Source organism: Salvia splendens, chromosome 1, assembly GCF_004379255.2.
Source record: "Salvia splendens isolate huo1 chromosome 1, SspV2, whole genome shotgun sequence".
NCBI lineage: Eukaryota > Viridiplantae > Streptophyta > Magnoliopsida > Lamiales > Lamiaceae > Salvia > Salvia splendens.
The window spans coordinates 1,718,384-1,738,599 of record NC_056032.1 but is presented as its reverse complement, the minus strand read 5'-3'; the positions used below and the strand labels follow the sequence as shown (position 1 = coordinate 1,738,599).

At 33.7% G+C, this 20,216-nt stretch overlaps 1 protein-coding gene and 1 long non-coding RNA gene across 4 annotated transcripts; one reads left to right on the top strand and one right to left on the bottom strand.

The window, feature by feature from the left end:
• Positions 1-7,135: 7,135 nt before the first annotated feature.
• LOC121793530 (probable LRR receptor-like serine/threonine-protein kinase At3g47570) lies at positions 7,136-10,446 on the top strand. Its single transcript, XM_042191557.1, has 2 exons — positions 7,136-9,798; positions 9,884-10,446. The coding sequence occupies exons 1-2, from the start codon at positions 7,140-7,142 to the stop codon at positions 10,222-10,224; spliced, it is 3,000 nt and encodes a 999-aa protein (XP_042047491.1). The 5' UTR covers positions 7,136-7,139; the 3' UTR covers positions 10,225-10,446.
• Positions 10,447-14,326: 3,880 nt separating this feature from the next.
• LOC121793519 lies at positions 14,327-18,031 on the bottom strand. Of its 3 annotated transcripts, none has more exons than XR_006049122.1 (7): positions 17,821-18,031; positions 17,579-17,689; positions 16,160-16,261; positions 15,568-15,619; positions 14,978-15,459; positions 14,811-14,870; positions 14,327-14,683 (listed from the first exon to the last, which is right to left on the bottom strand). It is a non-coding gene; the product is annotated as an uncharacterized LOC121793519 (long non-coding RNA). The 3 variants fall into 3 exon arrangements; XR_006049123.1 differs by having other exon boundaries at positions 15,257-15,459; positions 17,579-17,682; XR_006049121.1 differs by having other exon boundaries at positions 15,257-15,459; positions 17,821-18,030.
• Positions 18,032-20,216: the final 2,185 nt, after the last annotated feature.

The following is a 20,216-nucleotide window of genomic DNA, read 5'->3' as shown; positions in this document are numbered from 1 at the left end:
ACTTCCTTTTTCTTGTATTATTGCAAGTTCTTTTTATCACACTTTTAATTGGCATGGCAATGTACCATAGACCTTTATGACTAAAAAGATAAAGAGGTAGTTAAAGGTAGGTTTTATACTATGATGACTCATTAAGCAAAAGGAGACAAGAGTCATACAACTATAATTGATGGAATCACACTTCACCATTATATTATCTATAAGTTGTACAACCGTTATCATCATAATTTGGTTACCTAATACTGTTTGATGAAATGAAACTATCAACCACATGATGAACTCATTTTATCAACTAGATAAAACATTATGTAAAATATGCAAATAATAGCTGTATTTACCATGATATCAACTGTATAAATCGTGTAACGATTTAATTAAATATCAGTGTCTTATTTATAGCTATTAGATCTTTAAATTCAATATGGTTATTCGTTTTTTTTATTGTGTATCAATCAAATACTCCATCATTATATTTTTATATATATGATGCCCGGAATGTAATTCGTACTTTTGAATTCGAAATGTCAACAAAATTTCAAAATACGCTCAATTCAGAAAAAAGCAAATTAAAAGATAAAGATAATTCAATATTGCCGGGAGATAACACACTAAATTATCCCAATCTAGTATGTCATGTAGCGGATCATGCCTGTACATTATACAATAGAAAAGTTTAATTATGATTGTTACTTATTTAATCCCCAATCATTAACAGAGGATTACCTGTCCTCCTATGCATTATTGGCATATGGTAATACAAAATTCTAACCACTATCGAGTCGCGTTCCGATGGACAATCAGTCTCATTGAATATTGAATGATTAAGTCACAACAATATTATTTGAACATTAGATGGTCTCATCAAAAAATTGAATCACGATAACGCCTTTTGTCAAATAAAACTGTACGCATAGCCTAGTCATGCCAACTACTGTAAGTCAGTCGGAACTGACTGAACAACAGTTCCGACTGACGTAACCTAATTGATTTTGAATGACACAAAGCGGAATCCAAAAGCAAAGTTAATTAGATCTGAGGGAGATGGTGACGTCCGCGTTCCCAAAAATAAACATAGTAATTTCCATCAAAATACATTTCGAAATTTATAAAAAAATTAGTTGCTAAAGTTAGCATCTTCTATGTTGCTCTAGTCTAGACTGGTTCAAGTAGAGCACACCATTTCTAGTGAGAGAGAAGGAATCCGCGCTATGGGAAAATCAACGCCGGCATGTTTCAGGATCATCGGCTGCGGGGGTGATTCTGTCGAGCATGACGATCTCCAAACTCCCGAAGTATATGCAATTTTTCAATTTTTATTGTTTTGTAGCTGCTTCCAATTTCATGTCCTTTTTGTTTGTTATGAATTTGATTTGGAGTTTGAAGAATTTGCGGTTCTGTAGAGAAGCTTGTTTACGGTTTTTTTTTTTTTTTTTTGTTTTTTTGTGTCCGACATGGAAACAGTTCCCTTTGTTTGAAACTTGTTTTTTTCGTATCATATAAATATAATGTATTTTTTTGGTTAGTTGGCTCACCATTTTGAATTAATTAGGATTTGGCGTGGATTAGCTCTGTTTTTGCAATGACTTGAAAACAATTGTATGTTTATCTTTCATATTTATACTTCAATTTTTGGTGATTGATCACTGTCAGCGGTCAACTTAAGGCATCTATTGCTATTAGTCTCCGATTAGGTGAGATTTGGGAGCAATGTCTTTGAGGAGACCAAGTTGTGTGTTGATTTTTTGCTTTTATTTATGTGAAGATATATTTTATAGTAAGGCCTTTTCATTTGTATGGTCATTAGAATGGACATATGTTCTATTTTACTAAACTCAACTTTGAAAAAGTCTAATGGTAATGAATTCTTATTTGTCAAAGTAGGAAGTTGGACCAATCGCAAATAGGATCGAACACGGTGAAAAAGGTAGTCGCTAGTATCAAAAGACAATTTTTTTAATCGTCGGACTAGCTCTTCATCAAACAGGGCTAAATTTAAGGTCTTGAGAATATATGTATATACATATTTGATGCAGAATGAAGCAGAAACGTATGAGAATGACTGATAGATAAAGAACCCAACTAAATGAGAATTCTGGAGTATAAAAACTCAATGCAAAATTATATATTTAAAGTCTGTCTTTTAAGTTCAACAATGAAGCGCAAAGGAAAATCCTAAATTTATGGAAAATAACTAAAAGGAAAATAACTAAAAAGAAATAATCAAAAAAGGAAAACCTAATTTGATATAAGGAAAAACAATTTCTCCTAATATCTTTCCATCTACTAATTCTATCAACTAGGAAATAAATAAAACCAGAATAATAACTTGCTTAGCCTCCAAGTCATATATTCTAGAACTGCATTAATATTTTTTTATTAGTTTATTTATTCATGAAAAATAATTTCATTTGTGGATGATGCAATTAATAAATATAAGAGATAAAACAAACAAAATGGATGAATTAAGAGAGAAAGAAATTAAGAAACTAAGTGGTGACAAAACCTCATCTTCCCAATTTCTTGAATGATATTTATGTTTAATGCAATTAGGTGAGGCAACAAGCTTACACAAATCTCACAATCAAATCAAACTAATACCTATTTTCGGATATCCCTAGTCTCATTAGTATGATATTTAAGCGCATATGATATTGTTTTGGGCTCATGTTTCGATGTCTAAGGTGTATAGGCCTAAAATGTTATTAGCCCATACGAGACATGGAACATCAAGTGGTATGTGAGCGTCGCCTTGCGTTGACACAACGACGTTAGAGTTGTCAAGTGGTCTGGGCAGACTCGATCTAGCCTAATCCAGACCCAATGAAGCTCAGGCCAGTAATTGAAGTGGTTTGTGCTAGCTTTTGAAAACAATGGGCCAAACCTAGGTCCATTTGGTAAATGGATCAGGTTGGCTAGCAATCTAACATAAATAGTTTTTATGTACATTTTTTAAAATTTTCATATATTTTTTATTTTGGTTAATTATTACAAATTGAGTAAAGTAAAACTTTGGTTAATGAAGTTGTATATATTATGAAGAATTGGTAACAACGTCTATTGTATGATTATTAGAATGAATAGGAGTCTCTATCTTATTGAAACACAAATTTTAAAGTTTAATATATCTCGTGACTTAAACATATTATGATTTTGCTATGTGGACTCATGATAGAATTTGTAAGGTAAAAAAAAGTAGAGATGGTGCACTGGTCATCGCTGGCAATAGTTGACGGACAAAGCACAAAAACTATTGGAGCGGAGCTGTCAGACCGTGTTGTCTGCTACAACTCTAGAGTTTAATGGAATATTCACCTTCGTGAACTGATGGTAGGGTCGGCCAGCCCTACCGGATCCACCTTCGACTTGAACTTGAGTCGATTTTAGGACTAACCAAAGTTGTAGCAGTCAATTGAACTTGAAAGACAAAATTGAAATAAAAAAGATTTTGTATCAATTTTTTTGGCTCGAAAGTAGTTACTGGAATACTAAGTTATGGATGAATATTTGGGAAACATCTCAATACAAGTTTATAACAATTATTAATCAGCTAAGCTACATAACTGAAATTCCAGAAATAATAATAAAATTTAATATAAATATGAGAAGTTGTTATGGCAAAATCTCTCTGCGTCACTTCCACAACAGCCGGGCACTCCACAATCATATTGATCATCATGTAGCTGCTCAACTTCCTTTACTAAAAAAAAAAAGAAAATAAAAACTTTGTTTACTGTCAATTTTTTATGTATTACAAAACGTTTAAGCGAAAAAAATGACGAGCAACAGTATAGAAGCAGTTCAGAATACGCCGATCAACATACATCATAAAGCAAAATTCTGTTTAAAATGACTATAAAGAAAAGTAATGCACGAACACATGAAAACAGAAGCAAAATTAAAGAAAAGTAATGCACGAACACATGAAAACAGAAGCAAAATTAAAGAAAAGTAATGCACGAACACATGAAAACAGAAGCAAAATTAATCGGCAATACGACTCTGAAACTTTTGACATTAAGAAAGTACTTGCACGAAACTCTATTGGATTTCTCAGTGATTTCTCGAGCATCTCCAACTAGTGAGGAAATAAGAAGAATTGTAACTAAGAAAAGAGCGATCAATACATTTCTTGAAATCATTTCTATCCACTAGAAAATAAATGTGTTTAATTATTAAGATTTGGTAATTAAAAGATGTCGTGGGGTTTCCACTCCATATTTATAGGTTACTTCTTCACATGATATATGCCGAAAAACCCTGAAGTATTTCTATTATAAAAATGTATGATGTCCTTTTAAATTGTTTTATTTATTTTTAGTAATTACATAAGACAAAACTCCATTTATATCTAAAAATTAGATTTATTATTGAAATACACAAATTCCTCCCCCAAAATTCAAATCTTCCATCCATCACAAGTCCTCATAAGTCATAATGTTGCTATTTGTAGCTATAATTGGTAGTTTAACTACTTATTAGAAAATTATTTTTGCAATATATGAATATTAAGGAATAGAAATTTAGTTTCGAATAATTACTTTTATCTGTACAAAATCTATTAAAATATCACAAGACTGGATCATAATTATTGTCTAGTTGTTGTCCTTGAACTAGTCATTGTTCATTGTTTAAATGTTTCATTGCTTCTCTTATATAACGTGATTATGTTTTTAATTCATATGTTTGGTCGTGCATACAACTCAGACCACATATTATACAATTACTATTTTTTTATTCAATTTTGTAATTTTGGTATTATTTACTAGTCACAAAAAAATATTAATTTAATTTGGCTTTATCATTGATCATAAGATTCATGAAAATCAAATAGAATAGGCATGTAAGCCTTAAATTCAAAGTGTGTGCGTTTACAATATGCGTTGGAAGTTGAATTGTTCGAATTCATTCTTTAATTCAATCATTTTTTTTCAATCTTACTGGTGAAATTCAAGGCTATTTTTCCCTTTGTTTGACTAGAAAATCCTTATTACAAATATTCGTAGAAAAGTACTGCGAAGGGCTACCGGTTACCAACCCAATTGACAAATATTACTCCTCCGTCCACGAAAAATAAGACACATTTGCCATTTTTTTATTGTCCATAAAAAATAGGGCACGTTCAAATAATATGGACCTCACATTCTACTAACATTACCTCTCTCTTACTTTTTTCTCTTTTCTCTAACTAATATGGACTCCACATTCCACTAACACTAATTATCTCTTACTTTTTTCCTTCTCTCTTACTTTACTAATTCTACTTTAAAATCTGTGTCATTCACAAAATGCCCTAGTTTTCATGGACAGAGGGAGTATATAGTACTACGTTATAGATGAAATTGAAATAAAAATAACTGTTCACAAAAAGGTTGGGTAAAGCCTTAGTTTGACTGCGTTGAGTGAAAACGAAGGGTCAATGTCGAGCTAAATTTCAGTGGCCATAAGAAATAGGGTAAAAAATAAGTAACGTCAATCTCTTTTTTTTTTGTTTGATCACAGGTGTACAGAACACCGCCTTGGACAGAATTCGACTAATCCTGCTCGACCGAGCTTGTAGATTAAGGCCGAAAGTCTCCCAGCGGGTGGCAATAAAGTAACTTCAATCTCTAACCGACAATCGGAATGAGGTATTGAAAAGGTCTTTTTATTGATTTGTTTAATCTATTTATTTGAATTTTAGTACATCAAATATTATTGTATATATACATGATCAATTTTACAAATTGTATAAAAATTAAAATATATGTATTCTTTCATATTTATTAAGTGAAATAAAATGAATTTAAACAAGATCCGAGATTTGAAACAAATTTGTTTTATAATCCAGGAACGGTTGTTTTATAATATTTATATATTGTCATGGGCCCATGATTCGTTTCCAATAATGTATAGGCCCAAAATGGTATTAACCCACATGCGGCGTATAAAAATGTACTCGTACAATATTATTTAATCTCTATATAAGTGTTTATTTTAAGTATTTCAAATAACATTGTAGATAGTATCATTGCATGAAAATTTTCGTATAGAGGCCTAATAGTCTAAAATAACTAATACTTACTATTTTAAAAATTTATATATCTAGATGGATTTTGCTTTTGCCATATGAAAAGGGCTATAGAGTGGCCATTAACTCATAAAAATATGCATCATACAAATCACAATTTAATATTTTTTATGTTATTGTATTGACTATCATTACCATAAATATTTGATGGGGAAAACATTTTGCAAAAAAACGACATATTTTTATCATAGTGGACGCTGCATTGCTATGGATAAAAATGCAAGTTGTCAAGTGTGAATAGAACTGTCAAACCATATCTATAAGTCACTAACATAGGCCACTAAAAAATATCAAATGAATTTAATTTATAAGTAGTAGACTTCTTTTGTTGTTAAAGTTTGAAAAACTTAAAATATTCGAAGTTGGTATTAAAGTGGTAGTACTAGTTTTGACCGTGTATGTCCATTCATTGCAAGGTTCAAACTTCAAATATGAGTAATAAATTTAAATCAAATGAGTTCCCATTTGAATAAGTCCCTTCAAACATGTTCAACAACTACTTTTTTTTATGAATTAGGGAATGATAGTCGAGATTGAGAATAAAAAAATTCTACAAGTATACTAATCTTATGTACACCAATAGATAAGTACTAGAGAAAAACAAAATTATAAAAATATTGTTTAAATACAAACATATCAGGATATTATAGTTGAATAAAATTGTTTGTAATACTATATTTTAATCCTTATGATTGATATTTGAATTTAGTTTAAATATATTATACTGTTCACAGTTCACACATTTGATTACGACTCTACATTTTGTATATTTAATTAGTGTAAGTTTTAATCAACGTTATTTTTCACATTTCCCCATCATTAGACTTTAGATTTCACCTTTTTCGCATATGTAGACAAAATGAAATATATTGTTGTAGTTAACGTCAATTGTAAAATTCAAAGTCAATGTATACGGTTGTCTCGTCTCCACCTTAATTTCAATGAATGCAAGTATGAGACTCCACAAAAATCTAAAATCAAACAACTAATGAAATTAATTATAAATATAAAATTTCAACTATGAACATGAATCCACATCTTTATCCTCTCATTCACGAGCATGGCAAACTCGATGACATTTCTTCTTTCTCTACCACTCTTCTTCTTCTTCTTCTTCTTCTTCTTCCTCCTCACCACCCTTCTTCCACCTACAACATGTTCCACCAACCAAACAGACCAACTCTCACTACTAGCCATCAAATCCAGCCTCCAAGATCCACAAGGAGCTCTCTCTTCATGGAACCAAACACTCCCCTTGTGCAGCTGGAGAGGCATCCAATGCCGCGGCAACCGAGTCGTCGCCTTAACCTTGCCCTCTCTAGGCCTCGTCGGAAGCCTCTCCCCGCACATAGGTAACCTCTCTCTTCTCACCAACATCACCCTCAGAGACAACTCTTTCCAAGGCCCAATTCCTCCACAAATCACTCTCTTACCCATGCTTCAGCTTCTTGACTTTAGAAACAACTCCTTCATTGGTCAAATACCAAAAAATATCTACAACTGCACCAACCTCGTGCGCCTTGATTTCACATTGAATTTTCTTTCCGGAGCCATACCTAATGAACTAGGCTTCTTGCCCAAACTCGAAACGATATCCTTTTCAAGAAACCGATTTTCCGGGCCTATCCCTTCCTCCATTGGTAACATAACAACCCTCCAAAGGCTGTCTTTAGGATCAAGCAATTTCTCCGGGGAGATTCCCGAGTCACTCGGCCGCCTCCATAGCCTCGAGTTTCTTCAATTGAGTGAAAATAACTTCACTGGTAGCATTCCTCATGGTCTGTTTAATATATCTAGTATTATATATTTTGATGTCTCTGTTAATAGTCTTGAAGGAGTTATTCCTTTTGGTGTCACACTTCCTAATATTGCTGTTTTACTTCTTGAGGGAAACCTATTTAGTGGGCCCATCCCTAGTTTCATTTCTAATGCTTCACTGATTGAGTGGATTGTCTTGTCCACTAATCAATTCACTGGACCTATACCAAATCTTGAGAGGCTTAGTTTAATTCAAGATTTCTTTTTACATTCAAACTTGATTGAAGATGACATGAGCTTCATTTCATCATTGACAAATTCGACCAAGTTAGAGCGTTTCGATGTTAGTGAGAACATGTTGAGTGGTTCTTTGCCGGAATCCTTAGCCAATTTGTCTGTTCTTGTGAATATTTTTGATATACACGAGAATCAGATACATGGAAGCATTCCTTTAGGAATTGGAAACCTTGTCAATCTTGATGTGGTTGATCTGTCTCACAATCTTCTTGATGGCCAAATTCCCGTGTCAATGTCAAAGCTCTCGAATTTGCATAACCTTTTTATGGGAAGAAATAGATTTCGAGGCGAACTGCCATCATTGTTTGGAAACATGACTCTTTTGAGTCGATTCCAGCTAAATGGGAATGAGCTTTCTGGAAATGTGCCTTCCAGTCTTGGCAGCTTCTCCAACTTGCTAGAGTTAGACCTCTCCGAAAACAAGTTCACTGGGTTGATCCCTCGAGAAATTATGAGGCTTTCGTCGCTTTCCATTGTGCTTAATCTCTCTCACAATGCGCTTGAGGGCTCTATTCCAAGTGAAGTTGGCTCTTTGAGAAACCTCGCGGCTTTGGACTTGTCTAGCAATAGACTGTCTGGAGTGATTCCCACCTCTTTGAGTAGTTGCGTTAGCTTGCAACAGCTCTACCTCGATGAGAATCTTCTTCAAGGTGAGATTCCTGCAGGAATGAGTTCTTTGATGGGGTTACAACAGTTGGATCTTTCGCAGAACAATCTGTCTGGATCAATTCCCTCGTTTTTGGAGAATTTGAAGCTTGAGAAGCTCAACTTGTCCTTCAATAGGCTACAAGGAGAAGTTCCGTCAAAAGGAGTTTTTACGAACTTAAGTTCGATTTCTCTTGATGGAAACCAAGGTTTTTGTGGCGGAATTGAAGAGTTGAAGTTCCCTACTTGCAAAGGAGTCCAATCTTCCAAGGGAAAACTGTCTACTTTGTGGAAGATCTTGATCCCAATAGTGGTTATTGGAGGATTGTGCATTGTGATTCTAGTATTTCTTAAGTGCAAGAAAACAAAAGAACATCCTTGTACCTTTGTTTCATCGGAGGATACTATTGGTGGCCAGCTATTGAGGCTTTCTTATGCAGATCTCCTCAAAGCGACAAATGGATTCTCCGAGAGTAACGTGGTTGGTTCTGGGAGATTCGGGTCTGTTTACAAAGCTGTTCTTGATGACGAGAAAGGCATAGTTGTAGCAGTCAAAGTGGTTAATCTTGAGGTCAGAGGGGCGTCAAAGACATTCATGGCAGAGTGCAGAGCATTGGGAGGCATAAGGCATAGGAATTTGGTGAAACTTGTAAGTGTATGTGATAGTGTGGACTTCAAAGGCAAGGATTTCAAAGCATTGGTGTATGAATTCAAAGTCAATGGGAGTCTAGACAAATGGCTTCACAACAACGAGGAAGGAAGTAGTGAAGATTTAAAGTGTCTTAGCATAATACAGAAGCTTAACATTGCCTTAGATATTGCTCATGGGATTAAATACCTTCACTTTGGCAGTGGCTCATCTATTATCCATGGTGATTTGAAGCCGAGCAACATTCTCTTAGATCATGACATGGTTGCTTGTGTTGGGGATTTCGGATTAGCTAAGATTTCTTCAAACATATTTTCATCGTCATATGAAAGCAACACGAGTTCCTTTGGGATCAAGGGTACCTTAGGCTATGTTCCTCCAGGTATATTCTTGAATTATTACCGAATTTACTAAATGATGAAATTTTTTGCCCGAATCTAACTCGTTTTCTTGTAATTTTTGTGTAGAATATGGCACGTTTGGGTCAATTTCTATGCAAGGTGATGTGTATAGCTTCGGGATCATCATTCTAGAGATGTTCATAAATAAAAGACCAACAAATGATTTATTTGGTGGTGAGGTAAATCTCCACAAATATGTGAGCTCTGCTTTATCACATGGGTTAATGGATATAATTGATCCACAATTAGAGATAGGAGATTTGAAAATGGAATTCATTGGTAGGATTTTGAGTATTGGAGTGTCATGTTCAAAGGAGAATCCAAGAGATAGAATGCCAATTAATCTGGTTGAAAATGAGTTGGCTGACATTCTAGCTCAACTACAACCTTTTTCTTTGGATGTATGAACTAAATTACCTTCTTGTTTTCTTTTTTAAGTCTATTTTGTATTTCTGTTTATATTTTTTTGCTTTTATTTTGTAGTGATTTTGAGTAGAACATTCGTCTATGTCTATATATTAATTTTGTAGTTTCCTCTTTTGAACTTGATATATGTGTGCTACTAATGCTCGTAATTTTTTGTCTAGACGTTTTGTAACCAAATAAAACGTTCATTTAGTTTGGAATAATCCCTCTTTGCTGAGTTTGGTTCCTTTGCAAATTACTTTGTATCGGTCCACTTTCATTTCTCACTTATATTAATATATCAAATTAATCTTCTTTGGAGCACTTGTTCAAGAGTATTTTATTTAAATCCCCACGTATTATTGTCACAAACATTGAACGATTATTTTAGTTAAGAGTTTTTTGACATTTTAAACATAACAAGTACGGAGTACTAGACAAAATTTGGTAACATTCCAAATTAAAATAGATGACTAATTTCGTGATGTTTTAAACACTTTAAAATTCGTTCTATCACATTTTTCAGGAATAAAAATTCAGATTAAAATAGATGACTAATTTCGTGATGTTTTAAACACTTTAAAATTTGTTCTATCACATTTTTCAGGAATAAAAATTCAGATTAAAATAGATGACTAATTTCGTGATGTTTTAAACACTTTAAAATTCGTTCTATCACATTTTTCAGGAATAAAAATTCAGTGATCCAGACATATTTTGTTCATTTGGTGTTTAACCAATCATAATTGTATTAACCACTTATATCCTCAATTTCTCTCTCTTTCTATGATCGTAATTAGTTGAAGACACCACAAGACAATATGTCCAGATCATTGAATTTTTACTCCTTTTTGGAGTCTTGCTCTTTGCAGGTTGCATCCATGTCATACTTTGAATAATTTTACGTTTTTCTTCATTTTTTTCCAACTTTAATAGTACTCTCTTCATCTCATAAATAGAAACTATTTTATTTTTAGTCCATTCCCAAAAATAGAGACTACTTTATTTAAGAAAACTTCTTTCTCTTAATGAGATGGACTCATTTTCTACTAACACACTTTTGTTTTTATCTCTATTTTACTTTATCAATTTTACATTAAAACTCGTGTCATTTCAAAGTATATTCTAAAATTATATTTAGAGATGTTTTATAGGGTAAATGCCAAAAAACCATGAAGTTTGCTCAAATTCTGGTATTCAACAACTTTAAAAAATGGTCAATTATATCATAACTTTGACAATTTTCTCAATTGTTTCGTATCAAAAATTTCGTTCAAGCCACATTTCTGAATTTATCAACATATTAGCATACATTATGTAAAAATTAAAAACATAATTTACTACATGTAATAATAATGTTGTTTAAATAGTTGAATATATTGATAGTAAGATAATTTTCATTTGTCAAAAATATAAATAATTTCCCTTAAATTATTAACTACGAGATAATTGAGAAAATAATTAAAATTATATATAATAGGCCATTTATGATAGTAATTCTTTAAAAAAATCGTGGCAGACTAAAGTTATATAATAGACCATTTATAATAGTACTAGTAATTCTTGAAAGCCATGGCACATACCATTCGTGGCAGACTTGGAGACGCCATCATTATCAAGAAACTTATATTTATCAAAATGATCTTAAATAGATGATAAAACTGAAATTGTTCGTCCTTTGACATGATTGAATTTTGGGTTGAATTGAGATCCATGATTTAGATTAAATTCATATGTTCAAATTGAATTTATAACATTAAATAGTACTACTATTTAATGGGTACTACTATGTTGTAATCAACTATTACTGTGTTGTAAATAGTACTACTATGTTGTAATCAACTTATATTTATCAAAAAACTTGGATACGAAATATTCAAATTCATTAAGAATAAAACTGAAATAAAAAATAAACTACTAATAGTTGTACTACTACAGAAAACGATTAAAAAAGAGAGAAAAAAAAACGTGTAATTTCAGTTAAGATGGAGTAAAAAAACAAGTGGAATACCAAAACATGAGAAAGTAATCCAGATAAAAATAGAATAAAATGCAATAAAGTAACTAAATAAGTTTTTATATAATGAGGTTTAGTTTCGTACAGCAGTTCTGAGGAGGCGTTTCAGTCTACATCGGATTCAGACTCCGATTCCGACTGGGAAGTCCCGGGAGAGTATATCGAGGGCAACATTCTTGCCGGGGCAGTTGCTCGTGGGGAGGGCGTTCAAGATTTCGCCGTGGAGACAGAGGCTCAAGAAATGGAATTAGACCCGGTTACTCAAGAAACGGAAGATAGGGCGGTGGCTGTTGTCGACGCCCAATTAATGGGGTAGCGGCGGCGGCCGCAGGCGTCACCGTCTCAGATACGCTGTCGTTTAACTTGTCCGTTTGACTTTTGCACTTATTTCGTTGAATTACAATGGTTCTGAATTCACTTTAGATATATTTCGATGCAAATATCTCTATCTTTTTTCAAAAATACCTATGTTCGAAATTTGAATGAATCTGCTTCTTTGTTTCTTGAGTATGGATGTGTCCTTATTTGTATATTTAATCAAGAAACTTAATGGGTCCATTATGTTCATCTAATTAAATTAAAGTTTTTAGATTTTATTAAACATGATGAATTATGCATCAGACTAATTTTGCCTGTGATATACACCCTCGGTCCTTTTAATCATCAATTGCATGATTCGCATGGGAAATTTACATATATACAACTATTTATACACGAATGTATAGATATATCCCTATATATATATATGGGTGTGTCTATACGTGACTAGTGCAAAAGCTAATGAATATAGAGTAAAAGCTACTGTGAATGCATTAAATCAATTTTCAAAGGTTTTTATAGTATATATTAACCACCAATAATATAGTACTACTATTTTATTTCTTCATTTTAGTTTTAAACTTAACTGCATGCATTTCCGTACGTGTATATACATAACATAGATATATGTACGTAGATATGAATTCTTCTGCTGACACATTCCCTAATGTACGTAGACATTTTTAGCCCATTTTTATGTTTAGATATTACTTTTTCTATTTTCTATTTTCACTTTTTTTTTGTTTCACAAGCCACTAATTATGTTATTATTAATAGTACTATTACTTAAGCCCAATTAATAAACCTGTCAATTATCATCACATGACATGTGTCATAATCTTGATCCCGGTTGCTGCAGTACTTGATTATCAAATTTGCCATGAAATACTAATATAAGACTTTATTCTCTCCACACACAAATATAGTATACCACTCCAATTCATTTTTAAATTTTTTTATTAATTATTTTAGAATTTAAAAATATTAACCGTATAATTTTATTGCTGCACTCTACAAACCAAGCCTTCCAAATCAAATTGTACCCAATCACACTTAGATCCCATTAACTAACACTTAGAATATATAGCTCAATTTACATAGTCATGCATTGGAGTATTGATTTCATATAAGTATAATTTCTTGATACATGACTTCTAATTTTAAAATGACTACAAATAATCAACTTGTGAATGGCATGATTAATATGGGGATATTAGTATTACATATATACAATTATTTATAGTAGAAATAAAATTTATAGCGTGTGTACATTACATGAGTATGAGCACGACACTATCCATTTTGAAGCACTCTCATATTCCCCATTTTCAGCATCTCTCAGTGTATAAGTATAACCATTAATTTCTGGATTGCTAGATGACATTACAATCCTAAAATGTACTATATATAGTCACTACAAGAAAGGAGGTGATTTGCTAGCACCATTGCGCTCGCAAAAAGGTAATAAAGTGCTCGATCGTTTTGCTAGCACATTGCGAGCACCAATTGTGCTAGCTATAGCGCTTGTAGCAAATTTGCGAGCAAAAGTTATTTTGCTAGCACCTTTTTTGCTCGCTAATAAGAGAAGTTGACCAAGCTATATATGTGCTCGCAAGTTTGCTAGCAACTCTATTGTGCTCGCAAGTTTCTAATTGTGCTAGCAAGTTTTCGACCATTTGTAATTAGTGTAAGATTTGATCAGCAATTCTAATATTATTTTTTTAATTTATTATTTGGACAATTTATTAAATAAGATCATAATGAGAATATAAAAAGTAACAAACTAAAAAATTATATAAAATTAATAATATTGTTTTACACTTTTAGTTTATAAAGACTTGAGCTATTTTTGACTTATCATTTCGTCAACCTATTCACTGAATAGGTTCATCAACCGTTCCAACCTCCTATGTTTTTTTTCTCTAAATCTGGGCGCAACTCGCATTTTGCTCTCTATTTCAGCACATGCTGCTGCATTTTGCCTCTCCAACTCCGCACGCGACACCTCAGTTTGCTTCTCCAACTGCTCGCGCACCTCAATAGTGACTTCTCTCGCAGCATTTTTATTAAAGATTGAAGCAGAAGATTTTACCATTTTTTAACATGAGGCTTTGTCTCCCAGCAACCTGCGATCCAAATTTACATGCATTTCATTAAAACGGTATGCAAAGCTAAATGATTGACTACTATAAAAATACTAGCAACGAAAAATTAGAACTGTTTTGCAATTTCGAAATTTGTGTAAAATCTTACTCATGTTCACTTCATCTCCTCCCAAGTGAACGAATTAGTACATGAAGATCTTACTGAAATCTGGGAAACAGAATATCAGCACATTGTTAGCTGATCATAGTTTCCGGGATGAGAAATGAGAGGACCACGTTTTATAAACAGAAATGAGAGAATCTCATTCATAGTACCATCCTTCTTTTCTTTACTTCTTATTCTCCGAGTCACTGACTATAGATATCTCCTGTATGTAGACCTAGTTCTAATACCATTTAGATAATTAAGTGAGAATCCTATATTTTCTTCTAATATCTGTACTACAAAAAGGTAGCACAGATCCAATCTATTATATAAATGTATAGATACATCATACATATGCAAAACAAGTAAGAAGATAAGAAAGCATTTTGTGGTAATAAGATGATGAGAAAGCATTTTGGCCAGTTTGAGAAAATGTAAGGAGTTCTCACCAAGAAGTGCATCTTCTCTGTGTGCCTTCTTGCTCATCGGACATTAGAATAATGAACATCAGCATTTATTATAGCTTAAGACAGTAAAGCCAAATACTTCATAATAAACAAATGAATCTGGATATACAGAAGGGGGATTTACCTTCACATAGCAAAATCCTTGTGGATCAGCAGAGCTCTTGCATCCTAGCATAATCCCACACCTATACTCCATGACATGTGAATTATTCTGAGTTGCATTCACTTTACAATAACACAATAATATAGCATAACCTCAACAATTAATTAACAGAAGTCTTGCAATCACTTACTGAACATGTTCTTTTGTAACCCTTCTGCATCTGATCCCATAACTCCAAAGTTCTGCAAAGTGCAAACATCCAAAAACCAAAAGTTAATCTATACCAAATTCCTCGAGTAGTAAAGTTATGCGGAGAGATAATATATCCCCCCTTCAGCTGATTGAAGCACACCACAAAATTTCTTTAGGTATAACGGTTCTATTCATCAAGATTCTTAGTAGCACTGTTTCCAGAGCTTACAAACGAAGAACCAACAATTCTCTTTCCATCTAGAGGCCTAGTTGAATAATTGGTGTTACTTTGAACTTAACTTTTGTCAGTTTCAAGAAAAGGGGAAAAATGAAAGAAAGTGCAGATCAGTTTAAGTTGTGTTTTCCTTTGCTACAGGATATATACTCGTCGATAAACAGCGACAAACATGATATAAAAATGGCCTTAGATTCTCATGTCTAAAACATTCAGTGTCACCTTTAGCCAAAATTACTTAAGGTAAGAAATTATTGACCGTTGACAGTTGACTTGGATTACAGCAAATCTCTGCCCAACTGCCTTCTTTAACACCACAATTTGAAGAGATATTGAATATGTAGACATGTCTCACCTGGAACAAGATGTCTGTATTAGTAAGTCCCGGCAGAGAAACCTGGATGCAATAGTTTACCAAGAAACGCCTACACACCACAATAAAATCTTCAGAGACCATCTGCATCATGTGTGCACTTATTGAGCAGGGGTGTTTATGATATTAATTGTATAACTAGGCATCCAACAGATCAGGGGAAAAAACAGAACAGAGCAGCCAAACTCTTGTTAACCAGAAGCACATGATTTACTATCAAGTCTGCTAAGTTCTTAAAATTAAATATTTACATGGCCCATGAAATGGGCCACAGAACATAGAAGACTTATTTCTCAATAACATCTCCGATTCCAACAACAAAAACCATTGCTAAGGTTGGTTAATATCTCAATCACATGCTGAAAACACATGAAATATGAGTATTAATTATTTAATGAGAGAGAAATCTGTAGCCTGAGTATGTATGTTTGTGTTCTTTTCCTTATCCTTAGATAATTTTTGGTGGTTCATGTCCAGAACTGGTTCATAGCTATAACAAGGAAAAATTGATCCATCAATTGGTGCTCATGCAATTTGAGCAGAGCGCGAAGGAAACGGTGGCATAGACCAAACTTATAGGAACAAATAAAGCAAGCATTCATTTTATTAAGCTTGGAGATTCCAAAATCAAAAAATATTTAAACCCCCTTACAGAATCCACATCAACTTAATCACATCGAAAAAAACAACCTTGTACTTTCGATAGAAATCTAATGACAATTTGGTACTTACTTTCTTAATGGATATGATTTTAACAATTAACAAGCTCATTTACAAATTATCGATTTACAGCGCCTACATTATCGATTTTCCACGTATAGCATTCAACTCAAATCACATCAACAAAGCTTGCTCATTACCAACAGTATATAGCTACTATGTGGTGTTTTTCTACTCTTTCCACTCGATCATTGACAATTAACAAGCTCATTGACAAATTAACAAGCTCATTGACAAGCATAGATGGATTTTAACAATTAACAAGCTCATTTACAAATTAACAAAGAAAACGGAAACTGAACTATGTATAGCCCCAATTCATAATCAGATTTATCCTATTTTTTTCTTCAACACTACCTCGAACTGAGCGAGAGTCATTGCTCATAGCTTCAAGAGTTCCGAAACCCTAACAATCCCCTCCAAAAGCGCTAAATACTAATTAGTCCAACAAATTTCAGTTCTACAACACTTTTCAGCAAGTTTTTAACTACACATTGTCATCCTAAATCCTTCGAAGTCAATTTATTAAATCATTTTTAAAGCATGATTTAGTTAATTCATTAATTATATCTCAAATTATCATGATGTTAGCATCTCCATCAACTAACTTTCTCAAATCAACATCTAATAAGAAAAAAAAACAGACTACGCGCTAAAAATTCAATTTGGAAGGGTACGGACCATGCTATCTTCGACCTCATCCGGCGCGGCGGAGCTCGAGCCAAACCGAGATCATTGCATCGCTTTGTAAGCTTGATTTTTCCCCATTTTCGTGATAGTAAATTCTACAATCTTATCCAGCAATAATCGATAAATTTTTTGAAGCGAGAGTCATGAAACAAGAGAATCTAAACAATTAAATTCATTCCATTGATTTACAGAGAATTATTGAAGATAGCAATTAGAGAGGGTTATAGAAGTACCGGCGAATCATTCCACAAAACGAAATTCCATAAAATTTCTATCAATTTCTCGGCGAAGCCAAGCAGAGGGGAATCGAGTGGATTGCTACCGAGAAAATCGGAGATTCTCCGATGAGAGCGGCGGAAGGGAGCCGCCGTGAGAGGGGACGTTCTCCAATAGGGCAGCCGGAGCAGAAAATACGAAAATTGGGTGGATTACGGTTAGAGGTGAGTCTTCGGGTTTCGATTCGTTTTTTTGCTCAAATCGAACCAAAACCGAAAAACCAAATTTAGTTCAAAACTCAAATCGAATCGAACTAAAAAACCGAAAACCGAACAAAACTGAAATTTTCAAAAATAACCGAAAAACCAAAAAAAATATGGAATATACATTAATATATATATTTTATTTTATATAAACTAATAGAATATAATATATAATAGAATATATATAATGCATATTATATAAATATATTAAAAGAATATATATTATATATATGAAATAATATATTAAATTAATGAAATAATATATATAATATTATATTTAAAATATAATTCTGTTTTTCGTTTTTTTTTCATCCGAACGAACTGAACCGAAAAATTGAAATTTTTAAATTTTTAAAACCGAACCGAAAAATCGAAAAAATCGAACCGAATTTCAAAATTTCGGTTTGATTCGATTCAGATATTCGGTTTCGATTTTTTTGTTCACCCCTAATTACGATAATTGGAGTATGGAGATAAGCTAAAGAATTATTAGAGATTTGGTTTTGTTTAGTGATGAATGTTTAGTATTTTTAGCCCTTCTACTTAGAGGCGCATATAATGCGTCCTTAATCAAAGGCTTTGCGTCCTAAATTTTGACTCTCCTTCAAAAATTTACGACACAACTAATTGCTTCCTTAATTTAGCGTCCTTAGAGCATCCACAACGGTGGCGTCCGTCGCCACGGCGGTCCGCGCCGCTGGCACAAACGCCACCCGCCGCCGCTGCGCTCGCGGCGCTGGCACGGCGCTGCTCGATGCATCGAGCAGCGCCGTGCCAACGAGCAGTTGACGTGACGCGCCCTCATTCGTCAACGGCATAGCCGTTGTGTTTAAATTATTATTTTTTTAAAAAAAAATCGGTTATTAATTAAAAAACCGATAAAAAAAATTTTTCACTTCCCAAAAAAATTATATCCGTTTATAACCGTTTTTTCCACTTTTTAAGTTTTTTTATAATTTTTTTACCCCAAAAATACACACTTTCATCTATAAATACCCTCAATTTCACTCCCAAAAATTCACATCAAACTCCACAATTCTCATCATCATTCTCTCATCTCCATTCTCATCTTCAATCTCTCATATCCATTTTCATCTTCATTCTCTCACACCCTACAACATCACTATGTCCGGTCAAGACGATAACCCTTCGGGCTCCCACGGTTGGAACCACGAATGGTTCGGTTCACAACCGTTTCCTAGTCCAGAAACGGACTATTCGGCCCCTCCTCTCACCCAAGATTCGGGCGTTCCGGGTGGCTACCGGCCATACCCGGTCGACGACCAAGGTACCTCCGATGGGCGCTACGGGTGGACACCGGAGCCTAGGCCTCCCGTCCCTTGCCAAACTCCGACTCCTCCATCCCGCGCCGGTGTCCGCACACCGTACTCACCGGCGGAGATGGATAGATTGTTCAAGGCATACTTGGAAATATCCGAAGATGCGGTGGTTGGCACGAACCAATCCGGCGATCGCCGAGTTAGGATTTAAGAAAAATCCAATGAGCCGAGACTAAGAGATAGATGATATCCTGTAAGATGCATGCATTCTTTTTCAGAAAAATAGTTCAAGTACTAATTAGCATGTTACGCTATTTATTTTCAAGGGCAAGTGAGTCCTAACGAGGAATTTAATTGGAGATAATCATACCAGGTGAGCTTTCTTTTAATATCCAGCACTATAGTGTGGATATAAAGCAAATACTTTTGAAGTTATGAAATGCCTTTTCTGAAAAATGGATATGTGATCAATTCTTTTAAAGTTGTTGTCATGCCATAAAGTGTTTATTTTCGAGACCTGTCTGTTGGAGATATTTGTTTGTTGGTTTTGGCTACGCCAAAACGTTTCGATTGTGGTGCACAAGAGTCGTTAGCCATCCTAGAGAGGTTGGCCGGTCGGGGTAACTTGTTGAGGTGGCCACTTAGGTAAAGCTAGGATTATCAGACATAAGGATAAAGAAGTTGACTGATCAGTCGGACTTTTAGTCAAAAAGAATTTGTATGCTTTTTTAAAGAAGAAAAGGCGCCGTGTGATAGACTTATGGATGGATGTACAACTTATATATATATGTTTGTTTTTGGCACGTGTCACTGAGTACTCTGTACTCAGCCTGCATGTTTTTAAGATGTGCAGGTTGAACATCAAGATGA